The sequence below is a fragment of the Strix aluco genome, chromosome 29 (assembly GCF_031877795.1).
Source record: "Strix aluco isolate bStrAlu1 chromosome 29, bStrAlu1.hap1, whole genome shotgun sequence".
Lineage (NCBI taxonomy): Eukaryota > Metazoa > Chordata > Aves > Strigiformes > Strigidae > Strix > Strix aluco.
In genome coordinates, this window is record NC_133959.1 from 1,334,588 (window position 1) to 1,356,683 (window position 22,096).

The 22,096-nt window shown below is 45.8% G+C and overlaps 1 protein-coding gene across 4 annotated transcripts in view; it reads right to left on the reverse strand.

Moving 5' to 3' along the window:
- Window positions 1–22,096, reverse strand: part of GATAD2A (GATA zinc finger domain containing 2A) — a 66,622-nt gene that overhangs the window by 9,023 nt on the left and 35,503 nt on the right. For 3 of the 4 annotated variants that reach the window (XM_074809136.1, XM_074809134.1, XM_074809135.1), the window contains exons 3-6: window positions 14,870–15,141; window positions 4,270–4,399; window positions 3,612–3,743; window positions 1,944–2,033 (exon numbers count right to left, since the gene is read on the reverse strand). In XM_074809136.1, the coding sequence (XP_074665237.1) occupies window positions 1,944–2,033; window positions 3,612–3,743; window positions 4,270–4,399; window positions 14,870–15,132 (615 nt within the window). In that variant the 5' untranslated portion in view covers window positions 15,133–15,141. The remainder of the gene's footprint in view (window positions 1–1,943; window positions 2,034–3,611; window positions 3,744–4,269; window positions 4,400–14,869; window positions 15,142–22,096) is intronic. The other variant, XM_074809138.1, reaches the window with a different exon arrangement.

Sequence of the window (22,096 nt, forward strand, 5' to 3'; positions counted from 1 at the left end):
ACGTAAGGACGCGATGCCGGTCTGGCTACATGCTCAGGGATTGTTCTTTCTCATCCTGCACAGAATTCAAAAGGTAAAGAGCAGCCCTGAAGAACGTTTTCATCTGCCCTCCCACCGCGAAAATACAATCGCTCAAGAACTGCTGCACTGAGACACAGCGAGAGGCACGCCATAACCCCAGCGCGAGAGCAGGGGGACACGAGAGCAGCTCTCCTCTCTGGCTGGTGTGACGGATGCAGTGTCTGTCCTGAGCCAGTGGAGATACTGTAGGACTAGAGATGGCAGGGCCAGCTTTGGGGCAGTTAGTGTCCAAAAAAAAAAAAAAAGCAATTAAAAAAAAGTGTATTTTGAGGGCAGGAGTAAGAGAATGGGGAAATACAAACTGCTGTCTTCAAGGAGAAGCACGGGGCAGACAGAAGGTGGGGATGCAGGAACTGGGGAGGTGAACGGACCAGGCATGTGCATGCATGTGGGAAGGAAAAAAAAAAAAAAAAGAGACAGGAAAAGGGGAAAGCTTGAGAAAAAATAAAAAAGAAAAGGAATCAGGCTAAAGAAGTTTGAAAAATTGTTGCCCATGCTTTTTGGGCTGCAGCCTGCATCACATCCTCAAAGTTTCTCGTGACACTCTAAAAGGTGATACCCTTTCAGGCATCACTTTGATCCCTGCAGACCACCAACGCCAGGCAATCGCGCCTGAGCAGCACCCGCTGCTCAAGAGCAACAAATCTCTCCATCCTGTTTGTGTGGCTTTACACATCTTGCCACTTCCCTCACTCAAGCCCCAAACTGACCCTCATCTGCGAATGAGGGCTTCTAGAAACGCCGAAGCTCCCACTTTCATGAGTTACCACGTGCACACACGTACGTATTTAGGCAGGTGGGAAGTTTTCTCCCCTTCTGGCACGCCTTGCAACTGAAGACCAAACGTTAACTCAGCTCCTACACACAGGAATTAGTAGTTTTGACAGTCAAGCAAAAGCAGATGGAGGTTAATTTGCCCAAACACCACAAATTAGTCAGAATAACTTCAATTCTGGATTCTTAGCTCCCAGCTCTCTGCTCTGTCCAACCGAAGTTTCACTGTCTGATCGCTGAAGGTTTAACTCGTGGTCCAGTTCCTCTGAAAGTGCTGTCTTCAGTGAAGGCAACTTGCCTCAAGGGAGAGATTACTCCAACTGACAGATTGCTTTAGGTTTTGCGAACGTTTCCTAAACGGATAGCAAATTTACCCCTTCCATGGAGTATAGCATTCCAGGGGATTTTGAAAGGAAGAGTTGCCATTTTCTAAGTGAAAGCATTTTATGCTGAAGCAGTTTTGAAATTTGTTTCGAATTAACCCAAGGTAAATAACCAGGAATGTTTTAAATCCAAAAGCAAAACAAGATACGAGGCTCAAGAGGAAGATTAGGTTGACAGATGTCAATTGCCTCTGCCTTTTCTTTTTCTTCTTCCCCAAGGCTTTCCAACATTTCATTTAATTTAGTCTGAACCAAGATCTTTCCTACCATCATGTGCCAGTCAGCCACCAAGCCAACAGAGAAAATCATATGATTCACTCAGCTCTTAATCATACTGAGGGCACAATTAAGTCTCTTGAGGGTACGGCAACAGGCTGCCACAACATTTCTATGACGTAACTCCATGGCATCCTCTTTGGCCAAAGGTCGTTAGTACTAGCATGGATGTGTTTATCAGCAGAGTGGATCAGGATGATCAGCCACTGAAAAATAAGCTTATGAGAGTTATCTCCGTGTGACATCCTACTTTTATCTCCCACCCCAATCGTTCTTAAAAAGCTTATAGCGGGGTTTTGGGAGTTAAAAAAAAAAAAAAAATTCCACCTGGCTCCAAGCAATTAATGTGATGGGACTGTCTTTTCTGTACTGTGCACCTTCTTCTCTGGTCCATGCCCTAAACCTGGCAGCCTGGCCCACCCCACTGACCTGGAGGGACGGCTTGCCAGCAGGAACGCTCTGCGGTCCCCGCACCAAGGGCGGAGGGGTGGCCACAGCACTCCCAGAGGAACCAGCAGGCTGGAAGAGGAAAAACCAGAAAGAAAGCAGACGAGTGTAAGGGTGTAAGCAGAATTACAGAAGCTAAGGGAATAAAAGCGTTTACCTCCTTACGCCTCAGTAAGAGAATCTTCAAAGACTGGTTTTCCCCCCCTCCCCCATCCCTTTCTTCCTCCAAGCATCTCAACATGCGTATTTAAATGAAGACATTATTAGGTAAGTATAGATAAGATTACACCAGGAAAATAAGAGTCTATACACCAAAAGCAGAGCAATCTGGAAATCTATTTTAGCAGTCTCAGCTTAGAGCCCACTTCAGTCTTAGCCTCCATTACTACTAGTCTCAACTAACTAGGTTCAAGCATAGTGCAAAGTGAAAAAAGTTTAGGAAAAAGACATCAGATATTAAGAAGTTTAGGATATGCCATTTCACCCTCGTTAGTTCAAACATCCAGAGCTCATGGCTCAGCAGCGAGTTGAGTGATGCAGGTACTGGCATTAGTTTTAATCCCATCTACTGAAGCACTCAGAAGTCCAGGAGAAAGACGCCAATAAAACCACCCAAACCAGCCAAGAGAGCTGTATGAACATCCACCTGCACCGGGAAGTGCACTTAGATCTACACATCGCCCCCATCACAAAAATCCATCAAGTCAGCATCACACGCTGTAAAATAAAATTGTTTAGTTGCCATTGTTACAGATACTTGAAATTTCACCTGTGCCTTGACAGCAGCGCGTGGGGTGTTCGCACACCCCCTCGCCTCCCAACCTCCTCTGCGCTTCTCCTGCCACCCTCCACCTCTACCCTTCAGTGCCAGCGCGAACGGCACACGTAGTGAGCAGAATGGGTGACCCCTCTGACAAAAAAGTAGTTTGTTTTTTTTTTTTTTTTTTTTTCTGGGTTAGTTGCTGATGAAAACAACTCTCCTCGCAGCACTCTGGATATTGCGCGTGGCTGTGGGAGACGAGGGGTGGGGAGAAAAGAGGAGGAAGGGAAGGGAGGTCAGGGTGGGAGGGCTGAGCCGGTCCTTCCAGGGGCCACCTGGGTTTTTTGGGTGATGAAAGTGTGCAGCTGAGCACAGACTTACTTCACCTGGTCAGACCTGGAATCCAGACCTGGGCTTCTGCGACGCAGCACAAACTGCAGCCCTCGGCCGCCAGCTCCCAGAGCCTGGGGTTCAAAGGCTTTAACTCTACCTGTCAGCACATCTGTTACGTGCAAGAATCTCTTCCAAATGTATTTCAGCAATCTCTACGCAGCATTAAGGACTGGACGAAGTGTTTAATAATTGGAAATATGTTACAGTCATAAATGCATCTGAGTTAACAAAAAGGTCTTCGGCTTTTGAATACGGTTGATAGGATGAACTGTCTTGTTGTTTGGTCTTGGCAAGACAAAAAACGGAATTCCACAGAAAGGAACAGTTAACGGGATAAACCACTATAAACTTCATAAAGGTTTTATGAAAAGTGAGATATGCTTTATTTGAAAGCTATCTCATGTTCCATAGCTTATGGCAACTGCCAGAGTTATTTCAATATTTTTCCCCTTCATTTCAAAAGATGAGATGGTAAGTATCTGTAGGAGAATAAATACCTTCTGAGTAGTGGTCTCCTTCTGGATTTGACTTTGCCGTAACTTTTTCAATAAAACAAGTTTTGCTTCTTCTAACCGTAACTCTTCTTTAAGTTGTTTAATCATTCTCTCACGCTCCTCTGGACTGCTTTTCTGCAGGGCCAGGTATGGCAGTAGAGGATGGGAAAACAGGGAGGGGGGAGAGGGAGAAGACAGATACCACACAAGTTACAACAAGAACTTACAACAGTATAATTGTCACATACATCATAATATCACCGACATGCCTGCAATATACGGACATGAGGTGAGTATGGAGAAAGAACTCAAAGGCAAAAAAAGTTCTGAGATATCTTCAGCTAGCAAAACAAGTAAAGCCAGAGTCAGACAACAAATCTCTGTTATGCCATGCTGAGTAAGGGACATTGCACCCACTAAAAAGCCAATTCTGAAAGAGGTGTGCTTTCGAATTATATAAAAATCAAGGTGTTAAGAGCCTGAAAAAATTGAAAGGACATCAGCCTTTAACAGCCTCAAGATTCCCTCCTTGCAAATCCATCTTTATAAAACCACGTATCCACCTGCCCCTGTGATCACAAGTGCCTCTGTAGGAACAAGTGGTGTGTTTTCTTCTTTCTAGATGGCACAGCTTAAAGTGTGTCAAGACAAGAAGACTCACCATGAGTGCCTCTGTGTTGGTCTCTTTTAATGCTATTTTTGTTAAACCATTCATTCTAGGGCTAGAAGGTTCATTGTCGGATAACACTATAACATCCGGTGAGGGGACTCTCTTTTCTCTCTTTATTTCACTGCAAATTGAAAGAAAAATACAGAGAGCAAGTTAATAAAAACAAGCAAACAACTACTTTACGCTGCAAAGTAACGTTATTTACAACCTTCTGCTAGATTAATCTCAAATCTCTCAAATTCTGAATAAACCCGACACGGACAATCAGTTTCTGCTCTCCTTGGGGGTATTACGCTTCCCAGCCCAAAAGCGGGCCAGGAGGCGAGATGCAGCCACACCACGCAGCCGTGGTGACGTCCGCCAAATCAGCAGCTTTTCCACCAGCCCCTGCACTCCCCTCCGAACACACAGAGGCTTCCCAGGGCTCTGCTTGCGCTGGGAGAAGACCACATCATCCCACCCGAAGCCAGGGACAAACAGGTCACTTGCTGCTTCTCTCTAATGTGCTGAAAGGCAAAATCATACCCCGCCCCCCCCAGCTTTTCTTTTTCCTTTTCTGAGGCAAATATTTGTAAGTTGTGACTTTCCCCCACCCAAGTTACTGAGTCTGAAGGAAACCCAACACCAACAATTCACACCTATTCACTTACCTGAGTTTAAGAACTTTATGGCATTATTTTCTTTCTACAGCAACTCTACTAAATTCTTTTCTGCTATTAACAGTGGAAACCTCTAACAGTCTCACCACAGACACATCCACGCAACTTCATCAAAACCCACTGAAACACATCCAGACTTATATTCATTTTAACTCTTTATTTGGCCTTAACGTGATGGCTGCACCTTCCACCTGAATTCCTGACAATAAATCACCTCTCGGCTCTATCACCTACAATTATCATACGAGAACAGAATCTTAAACTACGTGAACCAAAAGGGACAGAGATGACGTGATGTGACAACAGATGCCAGCGCCTCTCCTCTGCTGCACAAGCTGGTCACTGCCAGATCACCTTCGGTACCAGATTTGGGATTTCAAACTCTGAAGTACCTCAGAGCAAGGTTTGTGGCATGTGATTGCTGAGAGGTTTAGCAGGAGCCTCACAGGAGCGGGACAGCAAAGTCCTCCCCGCTGCCCCGGCAACAACCACAGGGCTTGAGAAAGGGCCAACAGCAAGAATTTTAGGAGAACATAACACAAGTAATTGTTTTGTTTTTCTTGTAACTCAGAAGCAGGAACAGTAACGTTTACAGTGAGAACCTTCTACATTTATGCATTAGACAAAACGCATAAAGAATTTGTACGAAGCAAATATTTAAGTGTGGTTTGTATTATTCACAAGTAAGCGACGTGGCATACGAGCTTTGGATTTTTAAATATCAGGCAATTACTTCTTAGGCTAAACAACAATTTCTAGACTTAACTGATATGTCACATTTATTAGGAATTCAATGATTAGCAGAAATTAATCCTTATTATCTTAATTAGTGATGCAAAGGATATTCACACTGAGTAACAGCACCGAAAAGCCGCCTGCCCTGATAATCTCTGCGGAACACACACCTTCAGTGAGGCTCGGGGCAGGTCGAACGGTATTTTGGATACTGCAGAACCAGCCTCAAATACTTCAAAACCCAGCTTTTAAAACACAATTTCCATGTTAGTGGAAAAAAATAATGAAAAAAGTAGAGTGTCCTCTAGAGGGCACAGCAAACCAGTAAACTGGAATCATTTAATTTTGAAACAACCTCAGAGTTTAACAGTGGCACAGGTGAAGTATTTTCCAGCTTTGTCCTGTGTCTGAAAGCACCAAACTGGCTCAGGTCGCTCTGAGCGGGGAAGAACCGGGTCGGGCCGAGCTCTCACCGGCCGGGCGCACCGGGAACGCGCCGACGTGCTGAGCCCGTCCCTGCGGAGCCCTTTCCAGGTGACAGCAGGAGCAGCTCCGCGGGAAGGACTGATGCTCAACTGGAGCCAGGCGCCGGCCGCTCCTCCTCAAACCCTCAGGTTCAGTCCCTCAGGAAGAGCAGGGACAGTTACCTAAAAAGCTGAGAATCACACAAACGTGGGGATTTGAGCAGCCGGCAGAACCAGCCCACTCCTGAAACACAAGGGCTCTTCTCGCCAGCTCCACCCTTGAACCAGCCCACGCGGCTGCTGCGGAAAGCTACGGGGTCAACACGTTCCATCCACAAACACGAGGTGACGTGAAGGATTTTCTCTGGCTGCAGATGATGGACTCCACCATGGGCGACGCTTCGCCCCCTCGCCAAGCCGTGGCGAGAGCAGCCCGGCTGCCGTCGGGCCGTCCTCGGCAGGGAGGTTGGCGGAACCCGGGAGCTGCCAACGGGGCCATGGCGGAGCCGCCGTCGCCGTGCTCCTGCCAGTTTTCCTCCGGCCGAGGCGGCAGCGTCTGAACCCGCTTCAGATGGCGGCACCGGGGCTCTCCCCGCCCGCACCGAGCGGGGCCACCGCTGGGTCATGTGACACGCCAGGCACGTGACCTGCCACGGTGAAAACCATGGCAACGGCCGGTCCCAGCCGGTGCTGCCCGGCCTTCATTTTGTGAGGTGAGGTCGGGCTCAGGTGCCGGCAGAGAAAATGGAGCGGCCATGCCCGGGGGTCCCCACTGCTCCCCGGGGTCCCCCACCGCAGACACCTGCACCAAGGGTCCCCTTGGTGTTTTTCAAGAAATGAAGTGAGAAATGGGGAGGGAAAAAAAAAAAAAAAAAAAAAAAAAAAAGCCCCGAGAGAGTCACTGGCCCGCGTTGTGGAGTCCTCCTAGTTTTATTTTCAGGCTGGATGAGGAAGGCCAGGCTGACAGACGACGCCTGCCAGCCCCCGGATAGCACAAGGAGGAAAATGTTAATCCTGAACTAATTCAACGACATGTGCTGATAACAGAACGACAGGACATCTGCAGCAATGTGCGATCAACAGAAGTTTGCGTTCATCAGCCATCTGAATACTCTTATCTTTGAAAAAAACACAACTAAATTTAGGAGGAGGGGGAGCACAGCTCGCAGCCCGCCCGGCCAAGCCTGGGCTCGCTCGGCCGGGGAGCCGGGCAGGATGGAGGGAGAGCGGCCGTTCACGCTCTCGCCACACGACCGACTGGTTCCAAACGCTTCTCGCCAGCCCACGGCCACGGCCCCAGGAGCTGGGATGGACGTTGGTCTGCCCGGCCACGGCCGAGCCGTGACACCACACCGGGACCTTCCCGAGACGGACCTAGAGCACCTTCGCCAAGGGGATCCCCTCTGCTGCGGGGGGTACCCCCGGTTATCTCCTTGCACCGGGAAGAGAGCAACAGCAAAACAAAGTGTCTATGCAAGATACCACTGCTTTGCACCAAAAAAAAAAAAAACCCAACCAAAAAAACAAAGGCTGCCTAAGCTGTTTTGTAGGACCACGATATGAGACACGATATGAGATCTGGAACTAGGAAATAAAACCTCGCCCACAACAGCTCTGCGACAAACCCCATCCTGCACCCAGGCTGTGAAGCAGGAGACACGACCAGGACCGCCCGGCACTGGCCTGACCGTACGATTTCTCCATTTTGCAAGATACATTACGATATTCCTGACAGCTATTTTATAAGACGCTGATCTAATAAAAGCCGCATTAGAAACCGCTACATTCAGAGTTCTCAAATCATATATTTCCACAAAAGCATGTCGTACCCGTTTAGGACCATCTCCCTACACCAACTTTGAGTCTACATGCGACCTCACGGAGGAAAAGCCCTTCTTGAAGCAGGGAGTATCTATTTTTTAAGGCTACACATACTGACCACAGCAACCAAATCGACTCATACTCGGTATCACAGGATTTATCTCCTCAGCAGCACAACCAACTGCACAGTGAACGAGGTGGCACAAGACTGAACTCCAGAAATGTAGACCAGAACTGTGCAAAACAATCTTCCTTCAAAAAGGAGTTTGCTTTACTCTTTTGTTAGCCTGTGTGTAAAGCAAAAAATTCAAAGCAGATGTTTCAAAATAAGACAGACAATGGAAATATCACCACTTTCAGAAAAATACTGCCACCAGCAGTTAATAATTTGGGATAACTGCCCTGATACTATGACCTTTATCCTCTGAAGCCATCAGGCATATCCTTTAGCTAAATAAAGACATAGTTCTATTATTCTCCCTTCAGCTTTCATAAGTGTTGCTGTCTCAATCATTTGGACTCTGTGCTAGAAGATGAAAGCAGGGTTGCTGCCCGGTTACGTACACCCATTTAAGCATTCACAGCAATAAAATACAATTTAAAAGAGACCTTGCAGAAAGTTTGTGTAAGGAATCAAACGCAGACCTCCTAAGTCACTAAGTGCGCTAAGAAAAAGGCCATGCTTCCTCCAATATTCTCTTTAAAAACCTCAGAGCAGAAGGACAGACACATCACGCTATTCGAGAGTTTTCCTGAGTGTCTTGGAGCATCCTGTGGCAATTCAGAGCACAACAACTATTCCAGAAAAAAACAAACCAAACGAAAAAGCCACTTTCCCATGGGGACACTGTGTATTTATTTGCTGATCTGAAAGAAAGAAGAGGGTCAAGGTGGCCAAATCCAGCCTTGGAGGTCTGCTTCCATTTAGCTAGACCAGGGGAGGATTAATTAAATTTTTGTCTTGAAGATGATACATCCAAGGTCTAAGGTATCTCGAGTTGGACTCGACTTTTCCAACAGATTCACCTTCCTGCCAGACAGAAATTTCAATGAAGAATGACCAAGGAAGACAAAGTTTAACCCTAACACTAGTGAGAGAAAAAGAGACACCCAGGAACTACTGGTTTTGGTAGAGGGTTTAATTTCAGAGGACTGGCGCTGCAGCTTACAGAGAGCGTCACAACGTTAACAGAAGAGCTCCTGTATCTCAACAAGCACTCTTTGCATTCCTTCATACTGATCCAGAAGCATTACACAAAAAAATAAGCTTCCTTTTACAGACCAGATCTTACCCATGCTCTAAAATGCTCTTTTGATCACTCTGGGGGGAAAAAAAAAAAAAAAAAAAAAATCAATGCGATGCTCACTTGGTTAAAGTTACAGTAGTGCTGACCTGAAACCCGAAATCCCCCACTGCAGAGCAGACCCAGACAGCCCCATCCTGCCGTATCCCAACATTTTCTGCTCATTTGCAGGTAACTGAAGGAAGCATCACAACTGTTATTCAAACTAAAGCTTAATCTGCATTAGCAAATATGCAACAGTTTTGCCTCAGTCCATTCAACAATCTCTTGTATACTCTCATCCAAAAATATTTGGCAAGGAAGGAAGACAAACAAGGAAAGAAAAAGCAATACAGTGGGGAATTTTTTTTTTTCCTGGAGATGTTTTATCTACACGAATCAAAGCCGTTGCAATGGATCTAGTGACTGTGGTGTGAAACCGAAGCAAAACAAACTCCATCCCTTCCTCTGAGCATACAGGAAGAAAACTTTAATCAAACTATGTCTGCATTTAAAATGAAACATTAAAATTCCCCAAGAAACTCTGGCATCAATTTTGTCACAATATCCTTCAGTACAGGAGGCACAGACACAACGTACATAAGCTGAAAAGGGGATCTGAAGTACGGGGCTGGGCCATATTTCCAGGCTTACTAATGGGAAGAGAGGAGCCTCTTGCTCTTCGCTGGCGCTGCCGTGAACACTGTTCCCAGTAAATTCCAGTAAAGCGGAGAGTCTGGTCAGCCTACACAGACTGCATCCCGATGTGCTTAAGAACACGTTAGAATTTCAGAGTCAAATCCATTCACTTCCGAAGTTTTAAATGTGATTTGGCCACATGAAAAAAAACAAAACAAAAAACCCCAAACCAACCTAAAATCCTTCAAAGCACCAAAATTTAGCATCCAAACCCTAACAGGGAAATTCAGAGCACAGCTATTAGGCCAACTTTCATACAATTTCAAAACAATTTCTATTAGATATTTTAAATCATCCCATGTAACAAAAGAACATGATTATTCTGAGGTTCCTGAGCAGCGCGACATCTGTCAAGCACACAAATCATAACCAGCAAGACCTAAAACTGAAGGACCTAAGGCGTTTGGATAGATTATTTTTCCGAGAGCATCAGCTCTAGGGATGCCTACACACTCCTCACTCTCACCCTTCCTGACAGTTTTCATTTAAGCAAACAAGCAATGGCTTAAGTCAGGGCCAGCTCCATGTAATTTCAAGAAGCAGGATCCTAACGCTGTGGGTGTATTTGACACTTGTGGGTACCACACATCGGGGGACAATAGATGGGTGCATTTGGTGGAAAATAAACCAAACGTATCAAATGCAGACTTTTTGGCTTCTCCAGACTTGTATTTCAATTGGAAGGAAAATCCAGACTCTGTAGCTTAATGTGAGAAGATGACACAATACATGTAGTGGTTCGGAATGGGGGTTTTTCTGTTTGCTGGGCTTTTTAAAAAGTAAGACCCCGAATGATACGAAATCTGTAGGAATAATTCCCGTTTATCAGCTTGCCTTAAACTGGTTTTGATCAAACCACAATTAATACAGATGAAATAGTTAATACACTAATTTACCACTCTTGACAATACAGGAAAAATTGCAAGATGTTCAACTGCCTAAAAAGTTTTCCAGTTTGCTTTACAGAGCTTGCTCATTCCCAGAGTGCTATCAAGCCAAAGCGAGAACCGGGGAGAGACAGAAGCCAACTCTTTGTGTTTTATTACCAATATCACCTTCACCACTGCCATCGTGCTCGTGTGCTGCGACAAAACCATTTCTCGCTCTCTCTCACTTCTCTTGCAGCACTGAGAAGCCTCGCTTTTTAGAATTCTGAAGTGAAACAGACTTTGAGGTTATCTATTTGGAGAGTTACTATAATTTTGAGGATTTAAGATAGCACAGCGCAACAACCAAGCACAACACAGCTGCTCACGGGGTCAAGTAGTGTTCTTGCCTGTAAACACCCCACTCCTCTATTTATGAGCAAGGTTTTCCTACAGTCGGGCTAACAGTACACAGGAGAGAGGAGAATTTGTCCTCGTAGACCTGTCTGAGCACAGCAGCTCCCATCCAGCTAGCCAGCTGTGTCCAGAAACATCACTTGTGGTCTCTGCCAAACCTTCCTGTGAGCACACCAGAAATCGTGAGCTTAACCAGGACTGTGTATGCAGCTAGTTCATTTTGTATAGCTCGGGAAATAGAACTAGGGAAAAAAAACCCCTTGCCAAACGGTCAGAACGTATACCCCAGATGAAGGGAGCTGCGTCTGGAGCGCAATCAATGCAGCGGGCAGCAGGAGCCAAGAATGGCTCCAGGAGAAAGCCCCAGCCTCAGCGGGAAGCAACCGATGCTCAGCGCAGGGCACACGTGGTAGGAAACTCATGTATTTAAGGGCAAGGAAAGAAGAGGAGAGATGAAGAGCAGAGGAAAGGGAAAGCAGAGCTTGAAAGCACCGTAAGACACCAGGATTCAACCAGGTTTGACAAACGTTCTTTCCCTCCAGCACCCCTATTGATGTAAATCAGTGTACTCACAAGCAAAGCCATTTACGTGACACTATTTTACCGTCCCACTGCAAACGAGACGTGTCCTTATCGAGGGGAGCAGACTCTCCTTCCTCCCATTCCTTCTCCGCAGTAGGTCTGGGATAATTACACAGCAGCGCAGCGAGCTCCCAGTGCTGCAGAAACGCCAGGCAGAGGAGCAAGATTTTGGTTTGGCCTTGTGTGACCTCTCATCAAAGACTTCTACCACTACAGACTTTCTTCTGTTTCTTCTGGCATCAGTAAATGTGCTCAAACCAGATACTATTTTTAAATTTAACTTCAAGGTTTAGAAAAAAAAAAAATATTAAAAGAAAAATATTTAAGTTTAACGCAGAGATATTGCCAGGTTTGTCGTTCAGATCTTGAAAATCAACTGATTTCAGGAAGATAATCCATTCAATCAGCTTTATGTCAGTTAAACTGTGATTATTGCTGGGCTACCTTTTCCAAGGAAAATATTATGTTTTCAGTTCTAAAAGTATTACGGAAGTTTAAAAGCCAAAACACCATACATCACTAAGCATGAATTTTACCCAAGAAGTTTGTAGCTGTTCAGTCATTTTAAGCAACAGCTCTTTTTTCATCTCCTCAGAAAATCAGCTCAACTGCTTTAAAGACACAGGTCTTATGAAAACTGTGAGCTAAATTCCTCTAAAGATCAAAGGTCTGGAAAGGTAAGTCCCACACTTAAAAAAAAAAAAAAAAAGCCTTATGAAATGAAGATCCACCTTCCCTACAAATGCCAATTGTATTCTTATATATGCAAGGGATCAGACTCATCCAGAGACAAGCTCCCTCTATATCACAGGCATCTCCAGACTCAGATTGCATTCACTTGGAGATATTTGCATCCTGAGGCCGGTCAGCTGCTCAGCGCCACGTTTATGCTCCGGGAGCGAAGCCACGCACGGACCAAGGGCACGGCCACAACGCAGGAGCAGAGCCCCAGGGCCTGGGAAGCTGCTGCCTTACTCCCAGAAGTTTGCAGAATCATTCAGGCTCATTTTTGTCATTTGAGATGACCCAGGGTTTAATTCCTCTCTATTAAGAGTTTTATACAAATATGCATGACGAAAGGTGTTCCAACTCACAAACAGTATCCAAAGAGCTTATCCAAAGCCTCATGAAACTCTTAATTATATTTATTAACTTCAGCAGAATTGGGATCAGACTGCCTCCTTACGCAAGCATATTTTTTGTATGGGGAAGCCTCTTCTCCCTCCTTGCCGAAACTGAATACAACAATATCCTATTACCACCTGAAATAAGAACGCTGTCCGGAGAGAGGATGTTCTCTCATCTCATCTAAATAGGTGTTATTGTTCCAGATGCTCTCTGGGAAGTTAAGTGTACAGCCCCTTCATCATCCTGTTTGCACGTCTTGCCACAGAGACGGACACCAACAGCGCAGAAACACTGGCACACATTTCAAAAATATTATAAATTCACAAAGAGCACATGCATGTGGGGGCAAGTACTGCAACAAGAGTTAGAATACCTGATTCTAATTTATTCAATTTTTGGTATGAGCAATCTTTTTAGATATTCTTCAAAAAAAGGGCATGCATAACTTTGTTAATTAGTAGGTAGCGCCAAAAGACACCTTCAGAGATTTCCTCCTAGTCAGCACAATACAACTGCTTGACGTGGAAGTCATCCAGTACCCCAGTGAACTGCTTCTGTGCAAGACACAAGCACCTCCTAAGTATTAAATTGGGCAACTTGTGTAATCGTCCCTTTGGCAGAAGGTTTATAGAGAAAGCTAAAAACTATCACCTTCCCTCAATCACGCTGATGGACGAGGTCTTGTTTTACATACGCTGAAGTAATATTTGGATAAAGTAACCAGGCTCTTGCAGTCTAAGTTATTTCTCTTAGAAAAGCACCAAAAGTTTGGAAAAGTTTACAGATGAACTGCCATTAAACATCAAAGATACCAATTTTCTTGGCAGCACCCGTAAGCACCTCTCCTCCCAATCATTCCTGCACAGTTGATACATAAGGATCTCATGTTCTCAGCTTCACACCTCAAAGCTGCACTGCTGTAACACCTGACATCCAAGCAAACACAGATTTATTACTCCCAAGAACTGTTCAAGCCGTTTTGCACAGACAAGGCAGGTCTCAGTTCTTACGTATCACCACACTCCAGCATCAGCTGGTGTCGGCACCGGGAATAAACGAGGCTTCTAGACCTCCTGCTCGATATATTGGATCTTACTGGACTACAAAATAAAAAGCAAGACCTTAAAGGGCCAACATCAGGGCCACGGAACTTCTGATAGAATTTTCATGCTGGTACAGCCAGAGTCTGGGTTAGAAATACGGCAGAAGATTCGGAATCTGCCTTTAAAGTGATGCCTGTAGATGTGAGAACCACCCAATTCATGTCTGTATCTCATATTGAAGTCAAAGGAAAAGCTTTACATTTCAGTAATAATAAAATTCTCCAAAGTGATACAGGACTTTGAATTCACGCTTTCAGATGTCAAAATTCAGACATCTTAAGGAGGCTGGACTTTCAAAAAAGTATTAAGAGCTTGTCTTACAGAGAATTGCTGCAGACAGGTGCTGCCTTTTCATAACACTTCCAGTGTCAAAATCCACAAGTTCCTTCAAAAAGAAAGTCAGACTTATCCATACATACTGCTCTGTCAGGAAGAATCAAGTTGCAATTAAAACTCCTCTGTTTAGACAATTATAATCTATTATTTTTCCTATATCACAGCTCAATTACAAAAACCCAAACCACTCTTCCTCACATAAATCTCAATCAGTAGCTCAAAGCGCATCCTCTTTATAACTTGTACGTTTTTCTATTCAAGACCGTATTTCTTTATTCAGCTGCTCATCACAGCTGCCACGGCTGTCAAAGCTTGTGGAAGAAAAATCAGTAAGGAAGTTATACAGAAGTAGCTGTTGAATCTCACGTGAAGAGCCAGAGCTGCCACAGACACGTAAAATTTTAATTCTCTCTACCTTTATGATGCAGAGGACTTCTTCCTGCTGTGCCGGTGCCCCGAACGTTACAGTGCAACCGCAGCACGTAGGTCGTCACTCACCTTTTGGAGGTGCTCATGTCCACAGGCTCATCTCCCGTCTGAACCTCCACTTTGATGGTCGCTTTCACCTCTCCACTTTTTAATAATCCTTGCACTTTTCCAGCTCCAGGATCTGTTTTTATTTTCATGTCGCCTTCAGCATTTATATCTGTTCCTAACAGTCCTTTCTCCATTTTTAGTTTTTTACTGTCCACATCGTTATGCGTTATCTCACGTTCTAACGCTCGTTTCTGACTTCGTGTCCTGCATGCTTCCTCTGTCATTGTGAGGCTCTGGGGAGAGAGGAGACGCAAATGAGGTAAGTACGCTGGAAAAAAAGTTGGACAAAACACCTTAATTTCAAAACAGGGCAAAGTACAGTGGTTACTGCAAAAGAAGTTCAGAAAGAGCAATCAAAGTTTTGCCAGTATGCTCGCTTACCCTATCTTCAAAATACATCTCAGACTGAAGCTATTAAGCACCCGGCATCACTGTACTTACACTTTTTATGTTAAGCACAAACAAACAAATGAAAAAAAAAAAAAGAGGCAAAACAAGAACACACACACAAACCTCACTAAGCATAAACTAGAATCACCAAGGAGGAAAAAAAACAACCAACCCCTGCATTAGAGCACAGGCGAACATACAAACCCCCACGACGAAAAAAAGTTTGGCTCTTTACCAAAAGGCAGGAAGAATGTATGTATTTGCCTCACATGCAAATAAATGCAATTACAAAATTCTAGATTAGGATCTGCCTGGGACTGCTGCCATGTCTTTCTGAGGACCTGAGCCTGATTGCAAGTTTCGGGAGTCAGACACTATGGGGAAAAGGACCACCACACCCTGCGTGAAGAGAGGCTTCCAGAGTTCTTGACAGCCTGCCGCCAGGCGCTAAGGCACTGCCATTGTAATACTCAAGTTGAGACTTTCTCCCCTCCTGGTGAAGGAGCCAGGCTTTTCCAGGCGGCAGAGGAAGCGCTGGGCTCGGGGGAACCAGCCTTAACTCCTCGCCTGCCGGAGGCACGGGAAGTTTCGCTGCTGGTGGGCTCTGCCATCTCAGCCCGCACTTCGGTACCTGCGGACACCCATCCATCGGACGCGGAGCTGAGTCAGGCTTTGATCCCATGACATCACTGGGCTCCACATGACCCTTCCCAGGATGCAGCCTGCGAGACAAAGCACTTTCCAGAAACCAGTCTGAGCCGGCGGCAGGCAACCCGCAGCGGGGCTAACCCGGCCGGCACCCCGGAGCATCCCTCCTCCTCCTCCTCCGGCACCGCTGCTCCCCTCCGGGTGCCTGGGGACACCACACACCAAGGGGGTGCCATGAGGGCAGAGGAGAGAAATACACACACCCCCACACCAATTTTTTTAATTAATTAATTGATTTTAAGCATTCCTTCCATCCCAGATTTTTTTCCTCCTCCTTTTAAAATGGATTTCAAGAGTAAGGCCAACGCACCAACAAAGTCTTTAAAATGTTTTTAGCAGCAAGAGATTAACATAATTACACAACATAATTAACCTCTGCTCACCCCCACCACCCCGTTACTCAACAGTGTCACATAAGCTTTACGTGAAATGGCCACTTTGATAGCGTAAGCCCCATGCAAGGGACCACAAGTTTCTCAGCACGGTGTTGGATGAAATATGTATTTTTTAAGGGGTGGGGGGAGAATTAAAATCCTAGTCAATACACAAAGTGCCTCCCCTCAGCTGATCTGCATTTACAGTGTGACCACACTTGAACTTACAATAAGGAGAGAAAGGTGTGTTTTAGAGAAAGGCGAAGTTAAATTTCGGTATTTCTGAAAGCGAGTAAACAGCACGCAGCCCAGGCAGGCAGCCAGCAGCACGGAGATTTTCGGTGCAGCTCAGCGTACCCCAGCTGACAGGCAGCAGCCTTTTCCAAACCCCGCTCCGGCTCAGCCAGCCCTCTAAAGCTCAGCTTTTAACTATAATAGTACCTCGGTTTAAGTGTCTCTGCTGACAATTCGGCAGCATGACAACTGCTTCTCCCCCTCAACCGGCTGCCGGGGAATCGCAACTCTTCCTCCTATTAACTCAGTGCAAACGCATCTGCACCCAGGGCTAAAACAAAGGACCGGCAGCTATCGCCCAGCTTACGGAGCTGAGATGTGCCATTAATCACAGCGACTTTCTTGAAGCAAGACTGCTTAGTCAGTAGGAAACCTCCTTAAACCCTGATCTGGGTTTATTTTCAGCATCTTCATGCTCTCCAGCCTCGCAGCTCCAGCAGCCTGTGCTGATCCGAGAGCTACAGCAGCACTTCAGGCTCCAAACTTTAAGAACATTTACACGATGCTTTATTTCAACTCCTTTGTTTTTTCCAGTTTTGACTGGGATGGGGAAAGGCAGCATCTTCAGCTATACTGGGATAGTTCATACCACATCACACGTAAAGCTGCCAGGCAGAACTGCACACTCAGAGCTGAAGCTCGCTTACCTGAGGAACATCACAAGCAATGGAAATTACCTAAATCTCGTATCAGCACTAAGTTTTATTTAAAAAAATTAATGCAGTCAAAATCCTGACATAAAGACAGGTAATGCAAACTGAATACCTCACTAAGCTAACCCAGACAGCTCGTCTCGGAGCGATGGAGAGAGGCAGGCACTAAGCACCCGGCTCAGAGCATTTCCAGGGGCAAACCCTTCGTACACAAACTCCTTACAAAGGTCAGACTGAACAGATTAACAACCCTGATGAAAACGCACAATGTACCTTTCCAGCAAAACCCTCTCCTATTACAAATTCTCAAGGACATCACATCTTGCCCCCTGCAATTCCTTTACGAACCAGCCGTGGCCATTTCCCCTTGTAACGCCACCGTCGCCCCCTTATCAGACACCAACAAGAACTTGATTTGGAAATGGCCTCAGCTTCCCTGCGTGCTCCCAACTCACACGGGCAAAAAGCGATGCCTCTGGTTTCCTTTGAGGAACGGTGCTGCTGCTACGAGAACTTTTCTACAAATCAAAATTCAGTTCAAGTTTCTGTTAAAAATTCACAGTGTCTTGTTGCAACGACGTAGGCTGAAAAAGCAGCAACCAGGGACAGTGATTGCCAGAGAGAAGAGTGTTTGTAGCACAACCGAAACGGCGCGTTGGGAAGATCTACGTTACTGGAAAGACCTTGGGACGAGATTGCACTAAGGTTTTTACAGCCAAATCTGGAGATTGCAAGTGCAGGCTCATGTAATAGAGAGATCTGGTTGCACAGTTCCCCTATCACAATAGTGGTTATATTTATTGTGATAGCGATCATACTTACTGTAGATGAGCCCTAAAATCAAGCTCCCTAAACCAGTTTTAACCCTTTCAGGAAATGGTACTGGAAAAGAGTTTGCTAACATGGATACAGATGCAGAGAGACCTGAAGGAAAATTAATGTAGCACTGAGAGAAGGGGAGGAGAAAAAGATAAAATAATGAGAAGGATTTTCTTTAAAAAGGTTATTCTGCCTCTCTTTTCAGGAAGAGAGATGAAAACTGGTGATTGTCAGAGATTTTTATGAGAATCACATGGGTTACTGGGCCCCATCTCCTGCATGTCAGAGGGCATTGAGAAGCAGGTGAACAGTTCAGGCAAGTCCCCGGCAGGATCTATTTCACATGGGAGACTACAAAACTCTTCCCAAAACAGCCTAAACTCGAGGTCTGTAGGAAAAGGTTAAAACCAGACAGGTACCCTGGAAGAGAGGAGGAAGAAGAGGGTGCTTGCAGAGACCTGCACCAGCAGGGACAGTGTCGTCCTCCATGGAGAGGGCACGAGCGGCTCCTCTCATGACAGGAGGACATGGGAGAAACCCAAACCCACCTGGGAAGAAAACTCTCTCCCAGTGGCAAATCTGGCAATTTGCTTAATCCCCAGCACCCGAGGACAGCATGCCAGTCATCACCTGAGGCTTTACCACCACTATTAAACAGCATCTTACCAGCACACTCTGTGACCAGCCCTTATATCTGCTGGATTTACTGAGTTTGCACCGTGACCAACTGATTCCAGTAGATGAGAATAAATCAGGTAGATGGTTCAAAACATCCAGGCTGTTTCAAGGATAACATGTAACTTCTGAAGCCGTTCCCAAAATCACCACTTCTGCTTCCCCACCGTTAACAGCAAAAGGAACCGATCAGCACGAACAGTAAACAGCTTCGGTTCAACTCGATTATACCTTTTATTTGAAAGAAGGAAGAGAAAGCAAGTATTACACAGTAAATTTTAAGTTTTATGAAAGGTTCTGCTTTTTATTACAAGGACTGGAATAGCTCGGGGTGGAGCGCCCAGGACCTAAGCAGCAAATGCTCAGTTGTTAAGTGCTATCACTGTAACAGATTAACTACTACGATAATTCAAAAGGCAGTTGAGTATACCATATAAACCACAATAAACTCCTTGGACTGCAGGCCATTACACTGGTCACCCTGAAGCCTTGTCAAAAACGCCTCCATGCAGCTCCACTGCCCTCTGAGCACACTGACAACAGGAAAAACCCCAAACCTCCTGAGTTCCCAACCTATTTACACCAGCCCGGTAAACACCGTGTATGCTTGTGATACCACCGGTACGCTTTCCATCGGGAAAAGGGTCAAAAGAGCTCTCTTGTTGTCTTCCAAATCCTTCCTCCCTCCAAAGAGCAGAGCAGCAAGACCAAGATAAACCTGGTTTAAATCAGCCAGTGTCTTTTCCAGCAGGGATGTGAAGGACATGTGACATACAGCCCAGGCCCTCGCAAAGGGCTGGGGATGCTGCTGCAATCACCTGCTCTTGCTTGCTTTTGCTGCTGCAGGGAAAAGTTACAGAAGAGGAAAAAACTCACAAAGTTCCAGTTTAAGACTTGGGAAATGAATTACTTTACGCTGATTTTTCCAGATGTACGGTCCAGCCCGGAATAAACCCAAACAGCTGCAGAAGCCATGCCCGGCTCACCCGGCTGCTGCCTGACCAGGGCACGGACAGGGGAGCGGGGCAGCAGCCGGAACAGCTCTGATGCACACAGAGAACACTGACATGGTACATGAAGACAAAACCTTTTTTTTTTTTAAAAAAAAAAAGCAGCACACTTTGCTTGCTGTTTGTAATGTACACTTCCACTTTTCCCCACATCCCATTCAGAGTTACCCATATTACCTCCTCACTCCTCTCCCATTCATGATTTATAACTTCCTCGTACAAACTCCAAGTAATTCTTTCACAGAGAAGTAGTTCTGCTTACTTTTCACTGTTTAGCACAACTTGGTGGTTTGAAGTTAAAAGGACTGAAGTTAAAATTACATCCCGACACTTTGGTAGAATCCTCAGCCCTGCTGGCGAGCCCCGGCAGCAGATACGGGTTCAGCACAGACCATCTGCAGACGGGCTCGAATCCCACTGCAGCCGCACACTAACCCATCCAGCTATGTGATAATCGCTCTTTTTGGTAGCCAAAAGCAAAGATCAACAATCAACCCTCTTCCCCAGCATGATCTGGAAACTTTTACAGCAAAAGAGCGGGGGGGGGGGGAAATTAAAAAAAAAAAAAAAAAAAAGAGAGAAAGACCAGACAAGGTTACAGAGGAGGAAACAGGGAGGTTAAGACACATCCAACGCTCCTCAGTGAGTATTTGCTAAAGGTAGTTGATCAAAAACTTACTGACTCTTGACCAGTCCCTCGCACCCAGCACGGACCCGCTGTGGGCACCAGCCCGACCTGCAGGCGCAGCCCGTGCAGTCACCGTGGATCAGCCGCACGCACCAGCCCCACCATGCCTAGAAATTAATTTCTCCTAGCAGGATGTAAAAAGTTTCAATGCAAAGTCACTGCTTCAACTGAGCTGGTTTTCTTGTTATGCCATAAGTGGGTTTTTTTCCTATATACTCATTGATCCTGAAGCCATAAGTGAGATGCCCTGGAAAAAGTAATTAAATTTTTATATGTGTGTGTGTGTGTGTGTACTAACTGTGTGCATGTGTACTCACACGTGCACGTGTATAAATGTGCATACACATGCACACACAGAGAAGTTGTTCATGACCTTATCACATAGATGTTTAGGAAAAAAAAAAACTTTAGAAAGCCCAAGTAAGAACTAGATTTTATTTTTTTAAAGACTAAACTAATGCAACAGCAGTAGGACAAGAACACAGGTTCTTCTGCAGGTTGAAAAAAAAAAAAAAACAACCCAGAAATCATCCCGCACCTGAATTCAACTGGGCAACCAAAAATCCATCCTTTGCCTGATGAAGGCAACAAAAAGCGTGAGAGCAGCCAGAGGTGGGTTGATCATTTTGCTGTCTCAGCCATTATTTCCATACCACGAGACCTAAAAAGAAGAAGAACTGCCAGTGCTGAAGCCCCCTCCAGCAGAAGGGACGAGAGGAGGGTACCTGCTCGCAGCCCGCTCCCTGCTCCCAGCGGGGAGAGGCTCCCAGCCCCTGGCTGGCTGAGCACTGCAGCCCACCAAGGGTTAAGCCCTGCCATTTTGGTGCCATTCACTGATATGTCCATTAAGGGTGTTACATAACAAAATGGCAGCCCTTAACCCTTCCCTCACCGGGCTCCCACGCTGCTCAGCTGCATGTGCTCACGCCAGCCGGCCACCACAGCACCTCCCGGCTGCGCAGTCCTGCCTCCCTTTTTTGCTATTATTATTATTTCCCCCTTCTTTAAGCATTCGGGGAAAAATAAATGAGCTTGCTTAGGACTGTTAAGTACTTGCAATTAAAAGGAGACAGAGCCCACAGAAGTTTCCTCTGTGCCACGGGTGTCGGGCATCTGGAGGCAGCAGAGGAAAGTTCTCCCGAGCAGTCCACCACCAGAAAAGCATCATTTCAGGGATACCAACACAACAAATCGCTGAAGGAAAACAGCTGAAATGTGGGGTCCCAGAACCCTACGCTGTCCTAAAAACAGCCACGACATCCCCATGGCTGCTCCTGGCTTCAGAGGGGAGCACCTGCAGCTCCTTCTGCACCTCCAGCCTCGCAGAAGCTGCTTTTATTTCCATCCGAGTGACCAGGCACTAAGACACACAGTGCCCACGGTGCAACTGCTGGCAGTCATTGTAGTGCAGTAGGAAGCAATTCAGCCCGGGCTTGACTAAATATTTACTAAAATGAACAGATAAACATTTGTAGAAAGGCACTGAAGTCGAGCTTGGAGCACCACAAACATGAAGTTCTGTATTTGGCCAGAAACGGGACTTTGGTAGCTGAAGTCCCACTACACTAGGAGTCACC